Below are 23,963 nucleotides of genomic sequence, written 5' to 3'. Positions count from 1 at the left end.
AAAGACACATATGCATGTTTTTTTCACTGTCTGACATGAAATCAGAATAAACCTTTCCCATTGTAGGTCAATTAGGATTACCAAAATTATTTACATTTGCCAAATACCAGAATAATGAGAGAGAGAGAAAGTTTTAAGGCATTTTTATCACTTTTTGAAAAGTCAAAGATTTACAAACACTTAGGGATACTTTGCACACTACGACATCGCAGGTGCGATGTCGGTGGGGTCAAATCGAAAAAGTGACGCACATCCGGCGTCGCTATCGACATCGGAGTATGTGAATCCTTTTTACTATGATTAACGAGTGCAAAAGCGTCGAAATCGTATGATCGGTGTAGCGTCGGTCATTTCCATAATTTCGGAAGGACCGATGTTACGATGTTGTTCCTCGTTCCTGTGGCAGCACACATCGCTGTGTGTGAAGCCGCAGGAGCGAGGAACATCGCCTTACCTGCGTCCCGGCTGCAATGAGGAATGAAGGAAGTGGGCGGGATGTTTACGTCCCGCTCATCTCCGCCCCTCCGCTTCTATTGGCCGCCTGCCATGTGACGTCGCTGTGATGCCGCACAACCCACCCCCAGAGCGACGTCGCAGGGCAGGTAAGTGCATGTGAAGCTGCCATAGCAATAATGTTCGCTACGGCAGCTATCACAAGATATCGCAGCTGCGACGGGGGCGGGGACTATCGCACTCGGCATCGCTACCATTGGCTTGCGATGTCATAGTGTGCAAAGTACCCTTAAGAGTGCTATGCCTTTAAACAAAGCTTCTGATAGGTTTATTGGCAACATCTGACTTAATTAGAGACACACCTGTGGATGTATTTTAATGCACACCTGAAACACACTGCTTCTTTGTGTAGCATAATGGGAAAGTCAAAAGAAATCAGCCAAGATCACAGGAAGAGAATTGGGGACTTGCACAAGTCTGGTTCATACTTGAGTGCGATTTTTAGATACCTGAAGGTGCCTCGTTCATCTGTACAAACAATTATATGCAAGTACAAACAAAAAGGGAATGTCCAGCCATCATACCGCTCAGAAAGGAGATGGGTTGTGTCTACCAGAGATAAATGTGCTTTGGTCAAACATGTACATATCAACCCAAGAACAAAAGTAAAAAACCTTGTCAAGATGCTGGTGGAAGCTTGTAAGATTTTGTCATTATCCACAGTGAACTGAGTACTGTATCAACACGGACTGAAAGTCCACTCTGCCAGGAAAAGGGCGTTACTCCAAAAGAAACGTAAAAAAAGCCAGATCATTGTTTGCAAATGCACACAGGAACAAAGACCTTATTTTTTGAGACATGTCCTGTGGTCTGACAAAACTAAAATTGAACTGTTTGACCATAATGACCATCCTTATGTTTGGAGGAAAAAGAGAGAAGCTTTGAAGCCTAAAAACACCATCCCAACTGTGAAACACGGGGGTGGCAGAATCATGTTGTGGGGCTTAAGTGGCTTAAGGATAACAAAGTCAATGTTTTGGAGTGGCCATCACAAAGTCCTGATCTCAGTCCTATTGAAAATTTATGGTCAAAGCGGAAAAAGCCAGTGTGAGCAAAGTGACCTACAAAAATGGCTCAATTTCACCAGTTCTGTCAGTAGGAATGGGCCCAAATTCCTACCAACTATTTTGAGAAGCTTGTGGAAGAAGGATATCCAAAACATTTGACCCAAGGTCATACAGATAAGGGCAATGGTACCAAATACTAATAAAGTGTATGTAAACTTTTTACTTTGCAGAAAGTAATATTAATGCCTCTCGCTCATTATTCAAATAAAAAAAAATCTAATCTTTATTTTTATATAGCGCTAAAATATTCCGCAGCGCTTTACATACATTATTCTGCCATTTGGCAAATATAAATAATTTTGGTAATCTGAATTGACCTAAAATGGGAAAGGTTTAAGGCCCTGTCACACTAAGCAACATCGCTAGCAACATCGCTGCTAACGAACAACTTTTGTGACGTTGCTAGCGATGTTGCTGTGTGTGACATCCAGCAACAACCTGGCCCCTGCTGTGAGGTCGTTGGTTGTTGCTGAATGTCCTGGGCCATTTTTTAGTTGTTGCTGTCCTGCTGTGAAGCACAGATCGCTGTGTGTGACAGCGAGACAGCAACAACTAAATGTGCAGGCAGCAGGAGCCGGCTTCTGTGGAGGCTGGTAACCAATGTAAACATTGGGTAACCAAGAAGCCCTGTCCTTGGTTACCCGATATTTACCTTTGTTACAAGCCTCCATCGCTCTCACTGTCAGTGCCGGCTCCTGCTCTGTGCACATGTAGCTGCAGGACACATCGGGTTCCTGCAGCTAGGAAAGCAAGGAGCCAGCGCTAAGCATTGTGCGCTGCTCCCTGCTCTGTGCACATTTAGCTGCAGCACACATCGGGTAATTAACCCGATGTGTGCTGTAACTAGGAGAGCAAGGAGCCAGTGCTAAGCATTGTGCGCTGCTCCTTGCTCTGTGCACATTTAGCTGCAGCACACATCAGGTAATTAACCCGATGTGTGCTGTAACTAGGAGAGCAGGGAGCCAGCGCTTAGTGTGCGCTGCTCCCTGCTCTCTGCACGTGTAGCTGCGTGCGCTGGTAACCAAGGTAAATATCGGGTTGGTTACCCGATATTTACCTTAGTTACCAAGCGCAGCATCTTCCATGCGGCGCTGGGGGCTGGTCACTGGTTGCTGGTGAGCTCACCAGCAACTTGTGTAGCCACGCTCCAGCGATCCCTGCCAGGTCAGGTTGCTGGTGGGATCGCTGGAGCGTCGCAGTGTGACATCTAACCAGCAACCTCCTAGCAACTTACCAGCGATCCCTATCGTTGTTGGGATCGCTGGTAAGTTGCTTAGTGTGACTGGACCTTTATTCTGATTCCATGTCAGATAGTGAGAAAAACATGCAGATGTGTATGTAAACTTCTGGTTTCCATTGTATATATTATCTTCTATGCTGCTAGCTACCAGTTGTGAACAAGTGCTTTAAGGAAAAAGAAGAGCAGAAAACCCTTTGTTTTTCTGTACTGTGTATAGGAGACATGATAGCAGCTAGTCACCTTCCACTAAATCAGCAAGGATTGAAAATTAGAGAAAGAGCCTACAAAGGTAAAAACTGGTACACAAGTCATCTAATGGCCAGAAATGGTATTATTTTGCATGTACACACATATTGAAGCTTATTTTGAAAATGTTATTATAATGATAGGTACACTTTAAATTCTAAAGGGATGTATAGAACAAAAGCAATGTTCTTTATGACAAATATGGAGTACAGAGTTTGTCATTCAGACTCAAATTCTTTGTGCATGAAAAGTGGAAGGTCTGCTTACATACAAATGGAGTCACGGTATTTCTTTGTAGCGGATACACATACACAATGCAGAAGATCATTTCTGAACATTGAGATATCAAGTTTTTGTCAGATGAAATCAGCACTTCTCAGTGTAACCCAGCTTCTCTCCAGTCAAAGAGCAGGAGGTAACATATTCTGCTACTTTCTTGTGAAGAAATTTTGTTTGCTCTAAATAAATTAAATACACTCTAAGTGCACTTAGGTCTGAAGGATAGCTTTTCCAACGTCCTTGAAAACTAAGCTATGTTGCAATGCTTTGGATTGTGTCCTACTTTGTTTATAATTATATTATTGCAAATAAATCTGGCCACAGACATGATGGAAATGACGGCCAAGATTGTTGCTTTTTTTTCCTATTGTATCTTGTAATTTTTTCTAGTCAATTTTTTGCAATACTATCATGCAACCATCCAACTGGACAGCCAATTGGTTTTACATCTGATATTTAATGTAAATTTTGGTCTACAGTCACATGGATGTAGATGATAAGTGCAAAAAAAATATATAATATGTATGAAGTATTAGTTGATATTTTGGCCAAAATACGGATGCTCGCAACCCAACATCAAGGGTCCTCATGTCTTGCGAGTCCTTACACTAAATTTAAAAGCTAAACCACATGTCTATGGTCACATGGATGGAGATTAGCAGCAATACCGGACAAGGACCATGCATTGAAGTTTTCTCATTATCATTCTTCAAGAGTTCTTGTGTCTTTTGAATTATTTCTTGCCAGAACGGTGGTGTGCTCCTGTGCTTTTGCTTATCTAACAGTTTATATAGGCAACATTGACAACCAGCTGGCCCCAATGATTAGTTCTCTGATGCTGTAAGCAACGGCAGTTATGACTCTGTAGCATCAGAGGAGCACAGGGACAGTAAAGCTGACCAAATATTGAGATCCAGCCAGCTTCAGGGCTATGCTGGAAAACTCTTTTAGAGCCTGTAAGCACTGCTTGTTTTTACAAGAAGTTTGCAATTTTGAACAGTTATGATTTTGAGAGTAACCCTTTAAAGAGAATCGATCAGCAGGTTTTTGCTATGTAATATGAAGACAGCATGCTGTTGGGGTTAACAAACAGAATTCAAAGATGCATCTCTTATCAAGCTACTTGCTGCTGTTTACTTGTAATGATTGTTTTAGCACCAGGACTCTATCATTGCTCGGACTACAATGCCTCCTGCCTGCCCCGTCCTCTGATAGGCAGCTCACTGCCTATAGGCATTGTACTTAGAGAGCCTGGTGTGGGCAAAGTTAGTTTTCTCAGCTCCACTGCATGCTAAATCTAAAAACTCTGTGTCAGAACCGCTGCACCCAGTAAACGAACCGATGCATCGTTGGATTCAGAGTCTCTTTGTCTAAAGCATGCTGCTTTCAGATGAGATAGCAAAAACCATCTGACAGATTTCCTTTAAGCATTTTTTCCTCACAAAAGTGTTTTGTAAGCTAGCTCATAACGTTAAATAAAATAATATTACCTGATCTTCCACAACTTTTTGCAACTCCATGCTTGTCCGAGTGAAAAAATGTAACGGGGGAGTGATAGATGATACGCCAAGTTCTTGCCTGTTGAAATATGCATTTTCACAATAAGTAAATAGATACAGATGTACTATATATATGCACATATTTATTTTTATTAGCACAATGAATGTAAAAATATTATCTATTTGCTTTTTAGGCTCTGTTCGTAGTAATGTCATGTCATCTGTCTCTTTTCAAATTTATGTTCAATTGAGTTTGTCAGGTTTCTTTTTTGATTCTGGCGTTTTGACAAGAATAAAGATGCAGACTACACTGTTCTTGCTGTCAAAAAAGTGCACACCCAACTGAAAAAGGAACTAAGCATCAGTATGAATAGATCGTTAGACATGTTGGACAGCTTCCTTTCAAAACGCTGCAGATATTATTCAAAATTTTTTTCTTCCCCTTTTATGTGTGGAAAGGGAAAACAATGACGTAAAAGTCATATTATGGTTTTGTTCACACTATCACTCATCTCTGTTGTTTCAGGAATAGATTGACTTATGACATCAAGTAGGTTGCTATCCAAAAGATCAAAGCTAAGAGACCCTAATATAAGTCAGTGGGATCCATCTTAATTTATTTTTGTATCTTTTTCAAAGCTTTAAAGAGGACCAACCACCAGGATTTTGCTATATAAACTAAAGCCAGTGCTATACTGGTGCTTTCATGCTAATTCTAAACATACCTTTAGTTGGGAGATCGAATGTACACTGTGTGCAGAATTATTAGGCAAGTTGTATTTTAGAGGATTTTTTTATTATTGATCAACAACTATGTTCTCAATCAATCCAAAAGACTCATAAATATCAAAGCGTAATATTTTTGGAAGTTGGAGTGTTTTTTTTTTTTAGATTTGCTCATCTTAGGAGGATATCTGTTTGTGCAGGTAACTATTACTGTGCAGAATTATTAGGCAACTTAATAAAAACCAAATATATTCCCATCTCATTTGTTTATTTTTACCAGGTAAACCAATATAACTGCACAAAATTTAGAAATAAACATTTCTGACATGCAAAAACAAAACCCCCAAAAATTAGTGACCAATATAGCCACCTTTCTTTATGATGACACTCAACAGCCTACTATCCATAGACTCTGTCAGTTGCTTAATCTGTTTACGATCAACATTGCATGCAGCAGCCACCACAGCCTCCCAGACACTATTCCGAGAGGTGTTCTGTTTTCCCTCCCTGTAGATCTTTCATTTTATGAGGGACCACAGGTTCTCTATGGGGTTCAGATCAGGTGAACAAGGGGGCCATGTCATTATTTTTTCATCTTTGAGACCTTTACTGGCTAGCCACGCTGTGCAGTAGTTGGATGCATGTGATGGAGCATTGTCCTGCATGAAAATCATGTTTTTCTTGAACAATACCGACTTCTTCCTATACCACTGCTTGAAGAAGTTGTCTTCCAGAATCTGGTAGTAGGTATGGGAGTTGAGCTTCACTCCATCCTCAACCCGAAAAGGTCCCACAAGTTCATCTTTGATGATACCAGCCCATACTAGTACCCCATCTCCACTTTATTGCCCTCTGAGTCGGAGTGGAGCTCTCTGCCCTTTACTGATCCAGCCTCTGGCCCATCCATCTGGTCCATCAAGAGTCATTTTCATTTCATCAGTCCATAAAACCTTTGAACAATCAGTCTCAAGATATTTCTTGGCCCATTTTATCTTATGTTTCTTGTTCAAAGGTGGTCATTTTTCAGCCTTCCTTACCTTGGCCATGTCCCTGAGTATGGTACACCTTGTGCTTTTTGAAACTCCAGTAATGTTGCAGCTCTGAAATATGGCCAAACTGGTGACAAATGACATCTTGGCAGCTTCATGCTTGATTTTCCTCAATTCATGGGCAGTTATTTTGCGCCTTTTTTGCCCAACATGCTTCTTGCGACCCTGTTGGCTATTTGCCATGAAACGCTTGAATTGTCAGTGATCACGCTTCAAAAGGTTGGCAATTTCAAGACTGCTGCATCCCTCTGCAAGACATCTCACAATTTTGGACCTTTCAGAGCCCTTCAAATCTCTCTTCTGACCCATTTTGCCAAAGGAAAGAAAGTTGCCTAATAATTAAGCACATCTTATATAGGATGTTGATGTCATTACACCACACCCCTCCTCATTAAAGAGATGCACATCACCTGATTTACTTAATTCGTAGTTGATTCTTAAGCTCTACAGCTTGGAGTAGGACAACATGTATAAAAATTATCATGTGATCAAAATACTCATTTGCCGAATAATTCTGCAAACAGTGTATACTTTCTGAAATATAAGCAAGTTTGGGAAATGCACTGCTATTTGATGAGAGGTGCAATGGAATATCTAATACATGGGTTGGGATTTGCTGGTTATTATCGCCCTTGCCTGCCTGCCCTTTCTACGTCTACATCATACACACTCGCCGGCATTGAGGTCCTGCGCATTCGCACCACAATACTTTGATCTGCCCTGAACAGGGCAGATCAAAGTGCGCCTGCGCAGGACCTCAATGCCAGCGCGTGTGTGTATGACGTAGACGCGTCATGCACGGCGACTTCAGAATAAGGAAGACCAAGATGGCCTAAAGGAGTGGAGCCGCTCCCGGAGAACGATCCGACCTAGGTGAGTATTATAAAGTGTTTTTTATGTTATACAGATCAGCCTGGGCTCTTATATACAGCATGTTAGAATGCTGTATGTAAGAGCCCAGTGGTGGTGGCCGCAGCTTATAGGGCAAAAAACTGGTGACAGGTTCCCTTTAATTTTTTGCATCCAATGATGCATAGATGGATTATTTTTATTAGTCTATTCATGTCATAAAACAGATATTACTTCAATTTACTTTATTAATCTTATTCTTGAAAAACTTAGTATACCATTACATGACAGTGGCTGATAAGATGGAGATGACACTTATAAAACCCATGAACTGGTAAATCAATTTACTGTCTGCCGACTCGATCACGTCTAATTGTGGTATTGCCGTCCTTGTTTGCTAGTTGTCACCAACATGCTCAGCGGCTCAACATCTAATAGTTCTCTTCAATGTCTGGCATAACAAACAGTCTTATGTCCTTTTCTTGCATACATAATGCAGTGTACAGTTAATGTAAGATCATTTTATTATGGCTATGACCAAGGATAAAACAAAAATATAATTTCCCTGGAGAAATCAGTAGGAACCACAGATTTATTGACAAAAATATGCCAGTATTCCAGCTGAACAAGATACTATTGTACAGTATATGTAACATAGAAGTGCGCAGTTCTATTCATTAAAGTCGTTTAATGATTTGATGCATATTTAATGTAAATGCTGTAGCCATTTTATGCATAGTAATAAAGGAAATATGAAATTTGGTTCAAGTAAAACTACTAGCTTTTCCCAGTAGTTTCTCTTAAGCAAGTTGTATAAAGTGTTATGTCTATTTGAAACTCTTTTTATTACATGCAGCAGTTTTCCTGCACATTTTATATGGATTTTAATAAACAAGCATGTGATAGAGAAAACCATAGGTAACTACATTGGGACGTCAAGGCAGAGAGCGCCTGCTCAGGGCAGAAACATCATACCTTCTCGTGTTCTGTCACTTATATCCTCTGTGTGCTCTCCTACAACATCATGGTATTTATAGCTGCCACTATATGAGGGCTTCTATAGATAACACTGTTCATGTGCTATCATAAATAATTAAAGCTCAAAGAACACATAAATGATACGGGCGCTAGCTCAGGTACATAAATGAGAAGTCAGCAGGTCGCCTTCACACATCGCTCTGGTCTTGTGCCAACGATACAGGAGCATAAGATCAGAAGTCCAGCTGGCAGAAGCGAGGATGCAGTAGCTACCTGAAAATGGGCCAATCAAATCTAATTAAGCTATTATATAACTTATAAAATTATTTCAGCACAGGTAGACCAAATGTGTAGGCCACTAAAAACAGTTCACAAATGCTAACCTATCAAGGATCCCTAAACAATACTCTACCAAGAATTCAAGACATGCCGAGATGTGCAGATTTCTTGGATTACATTCAGGTTCATTATAAAATGATGTTAATGAGGAATTATGCTAATTTCCACTAACAATGCAGAATTCTGACATCAATGTGTAAAATGCATTGTGACAAGAAGAACAACATAATGGCTCTTGTTCAAATAAGAAATTCAGTCATCCTTAATTTTTTGTATCCAAAACGTCCCTTTTATTCTTCTGCTATGCTTAACATTATTCAGGGAATCAAATACTAAAGAAACTTAGGGAACAAAGTCTATAATGGAAAATATAGGTAAAATGCCCCATGGACATATTTTTTTTTTACTCTAGATATGGCATGAACCAAAATATTAGAAAACAACAGAAGTAAAAGCCTATCACTGTTATAAAAAGAAAAAAAATCATCTGCTGGTAACCCTTGTAAGATGGCAATGGCTATATTGTAAATGGCTAAAGCCAGGGACTGTACAAAAGCCATTTACAATAACTTAATTTTCATTGGAACAATAACAAATAGGGAGACCAGAGTGGGAGGAGCCGTTAGTCAAAGTGGATAGTGCATTAAATAAATAGAATAAACATGTACAGAACATTAAGATTAAGATTTTACACAATTTAATTCCATGTTCCTGAAGTTGATCCGCACTTGATTCCAGGTTCTGTCCAACTGCCTGATTTTTTTCTACCTCATCTCCCGTCCTCTTTTTAATGTTCTGTACATGTTTATTCTATCTTTTCATGCACTATGCACTTTGACTAATGTCTATAAATAAATAAAAGTATTTACTATTTTTCAGCAATTTTTGCTCATGGTGTGTTCTTTGGCTTTAAATGTTAATATGAGCTGCTGTTGACCTATTGTAGGCTCCTGCCACTCTGGTCTCCATATTTGTTATTGTTCCAACAGAAATTAAGTTATTAATTGTAAATGGCTGGTGTACAGTCCCTGACAGAAGTTCTGTCGCTTATCCATGTTTTGTAACTAACAGCTTATAACCTGACTTTCATCCATTGGTTTCATAAATTACTCTTTTGAAAGCTGAAACCCTCCCAAATTTGGTTTAGGTTATGAAAGTAAAGTTGATGCAAAGCTGAAATACTGACCATTTAATGAACACAGAAAGGTCAGATTTTGGCAAGACAAAAGTTTTGTCGCCTTGTCATATAATGCACCCAATCCTATTTTACATCTTCACCTGTGCTCACTAAATGATCAGTTTATTACTGGGTGTGTATAAAAAGAAACCCAGCACCCCAGACCTTCACTTGAACTGCAACTTGACCTCTGACAACATGCCAAAAATCCACCCTGCGACTAAAGCCTTGATTATCAAGAGGCTGAAGACCAGATCCACTGCAGAGATGGCTGGCACCTTTAATGGGTCTCAGCATCAAGAACAAAGAATTAAAAAAGGATTTGAAGAGACTGGAGATGTTTTTGACAAGCCCAGGTCTGGCAGACCCCGCAAGACAACTGCTCAGGAGGAACGTTTGTTGGTTAGAAAATCCAAAGCCAGCCCCTCTTCCACTGCAGCAGAGCTCCAAAAGGCCTGGTCACCTCAAGTCCCTGTGTCAACTAGAACAGTTTGTAGGATTCTGTCTCGAAATGGCCTCCATGGTCAAAACAGTGGCCAGAAGCCAGCACTAAACAAAAGGCAATTAAAAAAAACATGTGGAATTTGCAAAGTCCCACAGCCTGCTAAACAGATGGACACTGGAAAAGTGGCAGAAGGTGGATTTCTCTGATGAATCTTCAGTTGAATTACACACAGCCGCAGCAAAAACTGCAGGAGACCTACTGGAGCCCGTATGGATCCAGAAAACAGTTACGTTTGGAGGTGGAAAGATCATGGTCTGGGGTTACATTCAGTATGGGGAAGTGCGAAACATTTTCAAGGTGGAAGGCAATATCAATAGCCTAAAATATCAAGCATTAGCTACCTCTTACATTCCCGATCATAAAAGGGGTCAAATTCTGCAGCAGGACGGTGCTCCATCTCATACATCTATCTCTACAACAAAGTTCCTCCTGGCAAAGAAGATCAAGGTGCTCAAGAACTGGTCAGCCCAGTCACCAGACATGAACATCATTGAGCATGTTTGGGATAGGATGAAAGAGGAAGCTTGGAAGACAAAACCAAAGAATCTAGATGAACTCTGGGAGGCATGTAAGACTGCATTCTTTGCTATTTCTGATGACTTAATCAATAAATTGTACGAATCATTGTTGAACCGCATGGATGCAGTCCTTCAAGCTCATGGAAGTCACACAAAATATTAAATATGGCTCCAATAGCACCACAACTTCATTCACTAATGTTATGCAACATATCTTTGTATTAGAAGTTAGTTATTTGTTTGAATTTCACATTACTTTCTGTGGGCGACAAAACTTTTGTCTTGCCAAAATCTGACCTTTCTGTGTTCATTAAATGATCAATATTTCAGCTTTGCAGCAACTTTATTTTCATAACCTAAACCAAATATGGGAGGGTTTTAGTTTTCAAAAGAGTAATTTATGACACTAATGGATGAATTTAAAGTCAGGTTATAAGCTTTTATTTACATAACATGGATAAGCAACAGAACTTGTGTCAGGGACTGTACCACAGAAGTGGTTTAAACCTGGAGGTCTGGTCTTGTACTTGTAGTGCCACATGTTTTTTTAAAGTATTTACAGGGCCAGGTTTACAGATAGCCGAAGAGATGGGTGGGTATGGCTAGCTACATATCCCACCCATGGGTTTGTCTGATATGTGTCATATTGAGACTGTTGGGCACAGGGCAGTGTGTGAGAAGCAGCCTCTGAAAGAGTGTGTGCACTGAAAGGAGTCAGTGTGAAGAGGCTCCTAAACTCTGAAACAGGTATTCAATCTTCTCTGAAAAAATCCCCTGGGAGAAGAGACTATTTGCTTCAAATGGCCAGTTTCAGTGACTGAGGCCTACATAGCTCCACTTGGTTACTGAAGCGCTGTATCCGAACCTGTGTGGACGTACCGCTAGGTAACAGATGTGAAATCCATGTGTGTGAATACTGGCCAGGGTAATGGGATAGTAATGTGAAGTACTGTATGTGAACCTGTGCGGGTGGTCCGCAAATATTACGGACTTGAAATCCAGATTTATGGTATCTTCTTTGTGGGTGGTCTATGTCTGTTTAAATAAACAGCTTGAACTTTTAAATGGTTTGTGTTCCTGTGCTACCTGTATGATGCAGCTAAGTGAATGACCCCATCACGTAAGTGAAATCTCACGCTCTATTTATCTGGACCTGCCCTCGTGTTATCTGCTTTTCTCACAAGAGGTCATTGTGTTCACTCTGGGTACGGCACTGGTGATGGAGGAGATGTGATGCACTGCAGGCGCTGTCCAGCCAGGGCTAGGACCTGTGATGCCACCCAGGCAGACAGAATGGGTGTGTGTGCTGCCCAGCAGCGTAGCTGGAGTAACAGCAACCCTATTGTTGCCAATGGGGCAGGAACACACTGTATGGCGTTGCCAACACACTATATATATTCCCTAAAGAAAGACAAAACCTCACTTTTATTTTCTTAAATATTCAGGTCTCAGGTGTATTAACAGTTTCGACTGACTGACAGTACTGGAGTTGTTCAATAATAAAATTAATCATCAGAAATAAAAATTGACGAATAATTGTGCACACAATGTAGATACTGGATAAATATTTTGATGTATATATTAAAATATACCAGCCAATTATATTTTTTTGCCTGATGAATTTCAATTACATAATGCCAATGAAGAATCTATATTACAATATTGGCAATTTAAATTACCATTATGTTTATTATTGTTACATGGTTGGCTCGATCTTTCAGTCTTTTCAAACCTGTAGAAAATGGAAGTCAGTTTTTTCCTTTGGGTGTAACCTTAGTTGGTCCTCTATGTTATTGAATGGCAAAATATGGCAAAATATTGTGAGGACTATGGATGAGCGAACCTGAGTCTGTACCTAAGCTTGGGTGCTTTACGTATACTAACCACTCAATCTAGCATCGCTGTGATCAGGAACATTTAGTGCTCAGATCTATGAGAGCCGCTTGTAGTCTCTGAATGGCTCTTACTGGGGTAAAAACGTTTTCGGATGTATTTTGTTTGGAAAAAAAACTCCCTCCTCTGTAAATGCTCTGTTTATGGCTGGCTGTATGTGGGTGGAGAGCTGAACTGCAAATCATTGACTTCCATTATACTCGTTACTCGAGGCGAGCCCATTAGTTCGGGTCCCCATTGATATATATGGAGTTCAGGGGCCTTGCACAAGTTCAGGTAAAGTCTGGGTCCCAAAACAAACCTTTACCTAAAGTCCGGCCAAACCCAGGGAACCTGAACATACACAGGTCCTCTCATCTCTATTGAGGACCCTATATAGAGGCGCTATATGTAGTGATGAGCGAGTACTAAAAAGCTCGGGTGCTCGAAGCTCGGGCCGAGCCTCCCAAGATACTCGTGTACTCGGCCCGAGCACCGAGCCCAATGTTATCCTATGGGAGACCCGAGTATTTTTGTGAAATGACCCCCCGGCAGCATGGAGAAACCCTAAAAATGTCACAAAAGTCTCAGAAGAGTGCTCAAATGACATGGCATCAGCATGGGGAAGACCCCTTGAAGCATTTATCACTCAAAAGTCACAGATGTGAACAATTTTGTCCGAGTTTTACGCCATTTTTACGGACTCACCAGAAAACCTTCCAAAATGACACCAAAATGAATTTTCATGGCGGAAATGTTAAGGGCACATACTCAATAGTGAGATAGAGCTGGTGTATGTTACTTTTTGAGATTAATACATGAAAGATTTTACATGAAAACCTTGTGTGGCACTCCGATGTCCAAAACGCACGTTTTGTGCTTTTTACTAGCGATGTCGGTCATTTTTTTTTTTTTATTCTATCTCCCTCAGTCCGTCGGTCTGTCTCTCTCTGTCTTGTCTGTCCCCCTCTCACAGTCTGTCGGTCAGTTCCCCCCCCTCTCTCTTACTTACCGTTCCCCGATCACTGCCGCGGCGCTGCACAGCTGTTCAAACTCCGGTGGCTTTTCCTCTTTTGAAAAAGCCGGCCGCTCATTAATCAATCTCCTATTCCCTGCTTTCCTGCTTTTCGGCGCCTATGATTGGTTGCAGTGAGACACGCTCCCACACTGAGTGACAGCTGTCTCACTGCAACCAATCACAGCAGCCGGTGTGTGTATACTGTGCAGTGAAATAAATAATTAAATAATTAAAAAAAACGGCATGCGGTCCCCCCAATTTTAATACCAGCCAGATAAAGCCATACGGCTGAAGACTGGTATTCTCAGGATGGGGAGCTCCACGTTATGGGGAGCCCCCCACCCTAACAATATCAGTCAGCAGCCGCCCAGAATTGCCGCATACATTAGATGCGACAGTTCTGGGGCTGTACCCGGCTCTTCCCGATTTACCCTGGTGCGTTGGCAAATCGGGGTAATAAGGAGTTAATGGCAGCCCATAGCTGCCACTAAATCCTAGATTAATCATGTCAGGCGTCTCCCCGAGATTCCTTCCATGATTAATCTGTAAATTACAGTTAAAAAACACACACACCCGAAAAATCCTTTATTAGAAATAAAAAACACTAACAAAGTCCCTCATTACCAATTTATTAACCCCGACAAACCCTCCATGTCCGGCGTACTCCACAGTCCTCCAGCGTCGCGTCCAGCTCTGCTGCATGGAAGTGACAGGAGCTGCAGAAGACACCGCCGCTCCGGTCACCTCCACGCAGCTAATGAGATGAGTAGCGCGATCAGCTGAGCTGTCACTGAGGTTACCTGGATCCAGCGGTGGATGCAGCGGTGGCCGCGGGTAACCTCAGTGACAGCTCAGCTGATCGCGCTACTCACCGCCGCTCCAGTCAGCTCCATGCACCAACTGAGGTGAGTATAGCGATCAGCTGCTGTCACTGAGGTTAATCGCGGCACCGCTGGATCCAGCGGTGGCCGGGAGTTACCTGACTGACAGCAGCTGATCGCGCTATTCCCTTCATTAGCTGCGTGGAGGTGACCGGCGGCTTTTACTATTTTGAAAAAGCCGGCCGCTCATTAAACAATCTCCTATTCCCTGCTTTCCCCGCCCACCGGTGCCTATGATTGGTTGCAGTGAGACACGCCCCCACGCTGAGTGACAGGTGTCACACTGCACCCAATCACAGCAGCCGGTGGGCGTGTCTATACTGTGCAGTAAAATAAATTAATAAATAATTAAAAAAAAACGGCGTGCGGTCCCCCCCATTTTAATGCCAGCCAGATAAAGCCATACGGCTGAAGGCTGGTATTCTCAGGATGGGGAGCTCCACGTTATGGGGAGCCCCCCAGCCTAACAATATCAGTCAGCAGCCGCCCAGAATTGCCGCATACATTATATGCGACAGTTCTGGGGCTGTACCCGGCTCTTCCCGATTTGCCCTGGTGCTTTGGCAAATCGGGGTAATAAGGAGTTAATGGCAGCCCATAGCTGCCACTAAATCCTAGATTAATCATGTCAGGCGTCTATGAGACACCCTCCATGATTAATCTGTAAGTTACAGTAAATAAACACACACACCCGAAAAAATCCTTTATTAGAAATAAAAAACACACACATATACCCTGGTTCACCACTTTAATCAGCCCCAAAAAGCCCTCCATGTCCGGCGTCATCCAGGATGTTCCAGCGTCGCATCCTGCGCTGCTGCATAGAGGTGACCGGAGCTGCAGAAGACACCGCCGCTCCGGTCACTTCCACGCAGCAAATGAGGTGAGTAGCGCGATCAGCTGAGCTGTCACTGAGGTTACCCGCCGTCACTGGATCCAGTGACAGCGGGTAACCTCAGTGACAGCTCAGCTGATCGCACGGCTGTCTTCATTAGCTGCGTGGAGGTGACCGGAGCGGCGGTGTCTTCTGCAGCTCCTGTCACTTCCATGCAGCAGAGCTGGACGCGACGCCGGAGTCCGTGGAGTACGCCGGACATGGAGGGTTTGTCGGGGTTAATAAATTGGTAATGAGGGACTTTGTTAGTGTTTTTTATTTCTAATAAAGGATTTTTCGGGTGTGTGTGTTTTTTAACTGTAATTTACAGATTAATCATGGAAGGAATCTCGGGGAGACGCCTGACATGATTAATCTAGGATTTAGTGGCAGCTATGGGCTGCCATTAACTCCTTATTACCCCGATTTGCCAACGCACCAGGGTAAATCGGGAAGAGCCGGGTACAGCCCCAGAACTGTCGCATATAATGTATGCGGCAATTCTGGGCAGCTGTTGGCTGATATTGTTAGGGTGGGGGGCTCCCCATAACGTGGAGCTCCCCATCCTGAGAATACCAGCCTTCAGCCGTATGGCTTTATCTGGCTGGTTTTAAAAATGGGGGGAACCGCACGCCGTTTTTTTTAATTATTTAATAAATAATTAAAATTAATAATTAAAATTAATAAATAATTAAAAAAAACGGCGTGCGGTTCCCCCCATTTTTAAAACCAGCCAGATAAAGCCATACGGCTGAAGGCTGGTATTCTCAGGATGGGGAGCTCCACGTTATGGGGAGCCCCCCACCCTAACAATATCAGCCAACAGCCGCCCAGAATTGCCGCATACATTATATGCGACAGTTCTGGGACTGTACCCGGCTCTTCCCGATTTGCCCTGGTGCGTTGGCAAATCGGGGTAATAAGGAGTTATTGGCAGCCCATAGCTGCCACTAAATCCTAGATTAATCATGTCAGGCGTCTATGAGACACCCTCCATGATTAATCTGTAAGTTACAGTAAATAAACACACACACCCGAAAAAATCCTTTATTAGAAATAAAAACACACACATATACCCTGGTTCACCACTTTAATCAGCCCGAAAAAGCCCTCCATGTCCGGCGTAATCCAGGATGATCCAGCGTCGCATCCAGCGCTGCTGCATGGAGGTGACCGGAGCCGCAGCACACACAGCCGCTCCGGTCACCTCCACACAGCAAATGAACACAGCCGCGCGATCAGCTGCTGTCACTGAGGTTACCCGCGGCCACCGGTGGATGCAGCGGTGACAGCGGGTAACCTCAGTGACAGCAGCTGATCGCGCGGCTGTGTTCATTTGCTGTGTGGAGGTGACCGGAGCGGCGGTGTCTTCTGCAGCTCCGGTCACCTCCATGCAGCAGCGCTGGATGCGACGCTGGATCATCCTGGAGTACGCCGGACAAGGAGGGCTTTTTCGGGCTGATTAAAGTGGTGAACCAGGGTATATGTGTGTGTTTTTTATTTCTAATAAAGGATTTTTTCGGGTGTGTGGGTTTATTTACTGTAACTTACAGATTAATCATGGAGGGTGTCTCATAGACGCATGACATGATTAATCTAGGACTTATTGGCAGCTATGGGCTTCCAATAACTCCTTATTACCCCGATTTGCCAACGCACCAGGGTAAATCGGGAAGAGCCGGGTACAGCCCCAGAATTGTCGCATATAATGTATGCGGCAATTCTGGATAGCTGCTGACTGATATTGTTAGGGTGGGGGGCTCCCCATAACGTGGAGCTCCCCATCCTGAGAATACCAGCCTTCAGCTGTATGGCTTTATCTGGCTGGTATTAAAATTGGGGGGAACCGCACGCCGTTTTTTTAATTATTTATTTATTTATTTTACTGCACAGTATAGACACGCCCACCGGCTGCTGTGATTGGGTGCAGTGTGACACCTGTCACTCAGCGTGGGGGCGTGTCTCACTGCAACCAATCATAGGCGCCTGTGGGCGTGGAAAGCAGGGAATATGAGATGGCTGTGTACAGAGCACAGCGCGCCGGCCGGTATAAAGGCTCGGTCACGCTGTGCAGGCCGGCCAATCACTGCAATTCCACAACTAACAGGGCTGTGGCATTGCAGTGGTCTGCCAGCCAATCCCTGCATGAGGGCTGGCTCTCAAAAGAGCGCCAACATGCAGGGATGAAGACCACGAGTAAAGCACGAGTATTGCAAAATTACTCGGTACCCGCCGAGCAGCCCGAGTACAGTGATACTCGTGCGAGTACCGAGTAGTTACAAGCATGCTCGCTCATCACTAGCTATATGATTTGCAAACAATGTGGTGCTGAAATGACCCAGGGGTCCTGGAAAGAGATTGGAGGGGGAAGGAACACAAAATCTCCTTGCCATTTAGTCCCCTTAACCTATGTATGACACTGCAAAATATACTATATGCACTGATAAGGGATTGAGATAATAGAAGTGATCTGCAGCAATTTAGCATGATTCACATTTAGAGGATCAGTGGGGAAAAGAAAATTAATCTTTTGTAAGTAACTACATGTTAAGAAATGGTTAAGGCAACAGTGAAGAATGTAATAATACATAAGATAGAATGGATACTAATAAAGTAACAGTAAATCATCCTCCCCTAGGCATCTTTCATGACAGGTAATTTTCAAATATGCCCTGATACAGAAACAAATGTCTTCTTTATACTGTACTAAATGCTTAACATAATAATTCTGCAATTCTACTTCTTATGTATCCATAATAATCTGTATGATTGATCTGCACACCACTTTATCTGGAAGAGACTTATCCCAATTGTTTCATTAACACAGAAATAGCAGTGCTCCTTGATAGACAAGCAACACAAGTAAATCTGACATTTACTTCCCCTAGCTACAGGATTAAAAACTGTAAGTTTACCATTTCTTTACTGGATTTTGATTTATAATCCAAGTGTATACAATGTAACCAAATTTATAAATATATAATATACAGTATGTACAATATCCATGAATAAGGCACCAAAATGAGGGCTACATCCAGAACTGGATTAAAGAAAAAGTATTTCTATGGCCATACATGATCTTGATCGTTTGTTTACCCAGAGGCAGGGGGAACATACTGCCTAGGCCAGATGTGCTGGGGCCCATAGAGAAGGGGGCTTAGTGAGGAAGCCAATCTTTGCAAAAGCTTAAAGGGTAATTTATGTGTTCTAACGTAGTAGTAGTGTGATGTGTGGCCTAGTAACCCCTTCCTACCCATCCCTGTGTTGTAATATTGTGTAATGTGCATGTATAAAAATATGTTTTATTACTTAAGTGTACCCTATGTAAATAAGCAGGGGCTCTAGCCCCCTGGGTGTCGCATCGCCCTGTGGGCGTTTGCATATTTTCCGTGGTATCATGCCCCTGTGAGCGTGATACAATGGATTTACATGAGCGACGTCCCGTCGCTCCTTGAGATCCTGCGCGTGCGCACTTTCCATTCCTGCTGCCTTGTTTGTCAGCCGATGCTTGCGTCTCGTCTTCAGACTCGCACTCCGCATGACCGGAACCACAGGAGGCCTCTGAGCATGCGCAGTGCGCGTCTGAAGATGAGAAGCAAGCACCCAGATAACAAGACTGCAGGAATGGTAAGTGCGCACGCACGGGATCTCAAGGAGCAACGGGACGTTGCACATGTAAATCCATGGTACCATCTTAGCCATTCTAAAACATTATAGGATATTGCAGGACATCATATGATCTGTGTGTTTCTGCAATAGGTTGAAGATTTTCGCTTTCTCGCTAAACAAGTCCTGACCAGCCATTACAATAGCTATTTTGTTAACACTGGGAGAATTAAATTGTCTTTTGTGCTCACCAACCGGTGTCTCTTCTTACTATAACCTAAAATTCGGCACTTGATATTCTTTCTAAGACTGTTTTAAAAAGATTTACTAATTGATTGTGTTGATGGAAAAATCTTAGCAAATTTAAAACAATGAATTTTTTGTCTCAGGTATAGTGTAAAAGTTTTGGGTCTTCATTTACTGCAGAAAGCATTGAACCTACTTGGTGATAAATTTGGCCCTGGACTTTAAAAGTTGGCATAAATCCTGCTTCCTCGAGTGCAGCCATCATACCAAAAGATGCTATCTGGAAACATAAATTGTATCTCCTAATACTTTACAGAAAATGTTTGGACTCAGTCAGGAGTTGCTCCCGATATGTATGTAAGAAGTACTTCAGGAGATAGCCTAAGGCTTCTTTCACACATCCGTGAAAAACACACACGTTTTGCACGGTCCGTGGTATAGGTGCGTATGTGTGTGCGTGAGTGTGTCTCTGTGTGTATGTTCAGCATGTGCTGTCAGTATGCTATCCGTGTGACATCCGCATACCAGACTGACAGCACGAAGTTCTATACTTACCTGTCCGTGGTGCTGCTGTGTCCGGCACTGCTGCTGCTTCCGGTCCGAGGTGCAGTGAATATGCAAGGAGCATAATGAGCGGGGGTTGGAAGCAAGTGACATCAGCGGTGAAGACAGGCTATTATAGAAAAAAAAATTATTTCTCAAACACGTGTTTTCTCCAGTACGTGTCACACTGATGCCACACGCAGCACATCAGTGTGCGGGCCGTGTGACATCCGTGCTACCAGAGAAAAACGGACATGTCTACGTGTGGAGCACTCACTTATGCTCCACGGATACACGGTCCGTGAGAAAACACGCACATGTGCGCAGCCGCAGACCTATTGATTTTAATGGGTCTACGTGTGTCCGTGTGTCTGGTACATGTGAAAACGGATGTTACATGTACCAGAAACACAGATGTGTGAAGGAGGCTTTAATAGTGGCAAAGTGACTTTGCCATTTGAGCAGCACATACCAAGTGATTCCAAGTTAAAACATTTTACTTGACCATGTTTGCATATTATGTCTATTTTGCTATTATGACTTTCAGATGCAACCTATAGTCCTGAATTGGGTAGCAGTGAAATGCTTCCAAACTCAAGTCAGCCTGCTTACGTCTTTGCATAAGTGGCATAATGTCATATGCATTTTAACGACATTCATCCTTCTGTTCAGATGAATCAGCTTTCCTTGATTAACCACTTTACACCCGGGAGATTTTCCATTTTTCATTTATTCCTCCCCTTCTTCTGAGAGCCAAAACTGTTTTATTTTTCAGTAAATATAGCCATATGAGGTCTTAATTTTTGCAGGACGAGCTGTATTTTTGAATGACACCATTCATTGTACCATAGAGTATACTGGAAAATGAGAAAAAAAGAGTCCAAACGTAGAGAAATAGTGAAAAAAGTGAAATTCCACAATGTTTTTGTTTTTTTTTATACACCAGGTTCACTAATGCCTCATATTGGCAAGAGTTTGTAATTCCAAACATGTATACTTTTACTTTTATCTAAGGGGAGAAAAGAAATTCAAATGTTTGCCCAAAAAAAGAATAGCGCTTTTGTCGCCATTTTCCGAGACCCGTAGCGTTCTCACTTTTTGGGATCTGGGGCTCAGTGATGGCTTAATTTTTTGCAACTTGAGCTGATGTTTTTAATTATACCATTTTTGTGGGATGCAACATTTTGATCACCTGTATTTCATTTCTCTGAAATGATGCGGCGACCAAAAAACCTTAATTATGCTTTTGGATTTTTTACTCGCTACGTCGTGTACTAATCGGATTGATTGATTTTATATTTTGATAGATCAGGCATTTTTGAACACAGCGATACCAAAAATGTATATTTTTTAAAAAAAAGTTATTGTTTTGTTTTCAATAGCACAAAAGGGGGGTGATTTGAACTTTTAGGTTTTTTTTATTTTTTTCATATTTTTTAAAACCTTTTTTAACATTGATTTTACTAGTCCCCCTAGGGGACTTTATGACTTCACTATCCGATCGCTTCTCCTGAGCAGAGTGATGCTGCAGCACTGCTCTGATCAGAAGAAATGCTCATTTCTTGTAAGTGCCGGTGCTCTCTCTCTCATCAGCTGACTCCGCACTACCATAACAATGCATTGGCGCCCCGTGATCGTGTCAGGAAACAGCGCAATCCCTGTCGCAGCCCTTTAAATTGCGCTGTCAGTGTTTGACGGTGCACTCTAAGTGGTTAACAGGCGGGGGTGAATCTCCGATCCACCCGCACCTGTTGGCCACATATGTCTTCTGATCTGATCAGACTACTGGCTTCGGAGGGAGGTGACCAAGGACGTACCAGTACGTCCTTGGTCATTAAGGGGTTTAGCCTGTCTTATCCGCTTCTCCTGAGTATGATGTTATTGTTATTCAGATAGCTTAGATATAGTACATGGCATTTATGGCAGCCTGCATTCTGCTAATGCCCGGATTTTGGTCAATAATTTAAATCCTACAATGATTTTTTGCTTTTATGTTTTGAGAAATGTAAAATACCCCATTGTTTCTTTCAGCAAATAGACAGGTTATATGATATTCTGACAAAAATAAACTGTACTTCTACAGATAGATATACAGAATATGTATAGTTTTAAAGCATATACATCTTTGCATATCTGTATAACTTAAATATAACAATACTAAGGGGACACTAAAAAGAAAAGTAAATTTTGTGAGAAGTAATTGTATAAAATATAATATTTAACTTTAATCTAAAAATTAAAATTCAAAAGTAATTGCTTTTAACCTGAATATTAAACTTCCTTTATGTCAGACTCCATGACATCCAGGAGGCGGAGATACGGGACATTATTTGGTGGGGTATCATACTAGGTATCTGCTTAAACCCCTTCACCCCATGCAATTTTCCATTTCCTACTCCCCTTGTTCCAAGAGCCATAACGTTTTTATTTTTCTGTCAATATTACCATATGAGGGCTTGTTTTTTGTTTGACAAGTTGTACTTTTGAACAACACCATTCAATGTGCCACATATTGTGCTGGAAAAATGGAAAAAAAATTCAAGTGCGGTGAAATTGCAAAAAAATTATAAGTGCATGATTTTTTTTTTATTTACCATGTTCCCTATAGGGTAAAACTGACCTGGCACTATGATTCCCCGGGTCAGTATGAGTTCACAGATACCAAACACGTATAATTTAAATTTTATCTAAGTGGTGAAAAAAAATTGTCAAACAAAAGAATAGTGGTTTTGTCGCCATTTTCCAAGCCCATTATCATTTTTTGGGATCTGTGGCTCAGTGATGGCTTACTTTTTTGTGTCTTGAGCTGGTGTTTTTAATTATTCTATTTTTGGGAAGATGCAATGTTTTGATCGCCTATTACTGCCTTTTAATGCAATGTTGCAGCGATAAAAAAAAAAAAAAATGTAATTCCGGTGTTTTTATTTTTTTCTCACTATGCCGTTTACAGATCACATTAATTGATTTTATATTTTGATAGAGTGGGCATTTCGTGATTGCGGCGATACCAAATATGTGTATTTTTTTGTTTTATTATTGTTTTATTTTCAATGGGGCAAAAGGAGGGTCATTTGAACTTTTAGGGGGTTTTTCATATTTTTTAAAACTTTAGTTTTCCACTTTTTATTGATTTTACTAGTCCCACTAGGGGACTTTATGGCTACACTGTCCGACTGCTTCTCCTGATCAGAGTTTGACAACATGATCTAATGAGTTAACAGGCATGGTTGGATCGGATCAGCAGACATGTGCGTGGAATAATGTGGGGCTGCCAAGCGAGTCCGCATTAAAGGGACAAACACGGCCAAGAACATACAGGTAAGTCCTTGGTCGTGAAGGGGTTAACAGTATATGAGTCATTATATGAAATGAAAGCAAAGAAGGTGATTTTATTTTCATGACTAACCAATTATTTATTTTGTCTTCTTGACACTGCAGAATAATTTTTTCTTAGTTAAATAAAATCATTACTACCCATAGTAATCCCCCATGGCACAGGCCAACACATGGAAGCTATAGTACTTCTCTACTTGAGGGAATGTAATTAAATTACTATTAGCGAAAACCACAATGTGAGTGGAATTAGATTCTTCATCCAACTGTCAAACCACATATGCCTGCGGTCCAGATCAGAAAGGGTGCCGATTTTGTCTTTAGGGCTCACTCACACAAGAGTATATATCGGACAAGTGGAATGCGAGAAAATCTCGCATTGCTCTCGGACCAATGTTAGTCAATGTTGCAGGTCAGATCTGCAAGTGTTTTCTCAGCTCTAAATGGACTGAGCACATAATCACAACATGCTGTGATTGGCAGCTAGCGTATATGGGATCATACACACCCATACATGTCTATGGGTACGTGTGAAACATCAGACTGCAATAAGATGTCATATGAGTGAAGTCCGATATACACATAGACAGGCCATGGAGCAGATG

At 41.9% G+C, this 23,963-nt stretch overlaps 1 protein-coding gene across 1 annotated transcript in view; it reads right to left on the bottom strand.

The window, feature by feature from the left end:
• The window catches only part of TMEM232 (transmembrane protein 232), a 383,971-nt gene that overhangs the window by 16,485 nt on the left and 343,523 nt on the right, over positions 1–23,963 (bottom strand). The window contains exon 13 of the mRNA XM_075341901.1: positions 4,836–4,923. Within this exon, the coding sequence (XP_075198016.1) occupies positions 4,836–4,923 (88 nt within the window). The remainder of the gene's footprint in view (positions 1–4,835; positions 4,924–23,963) is intronic.

This window comes from Anomaloglossus baeobatrachus, chromosome 1 (assembly GCF_048569485.1).
Source record: "Anomaloglossus baeobatrachus isolate aAnoBae1 chromosome 1, aAnoBae1.hap1, whole genome shotgun sequence".
Lineage (NCBI taxonomy): Eukaryota > Metazoa > Chordata > Amphibia > Anura > Aromobatidae > Anomaloglossus > Anomaloglossus baeobatrachus.
Note: the sequence above shows the minus strand (reverse complement) of the source record. Positions and strands in the feature narration are given on the sequence as shown.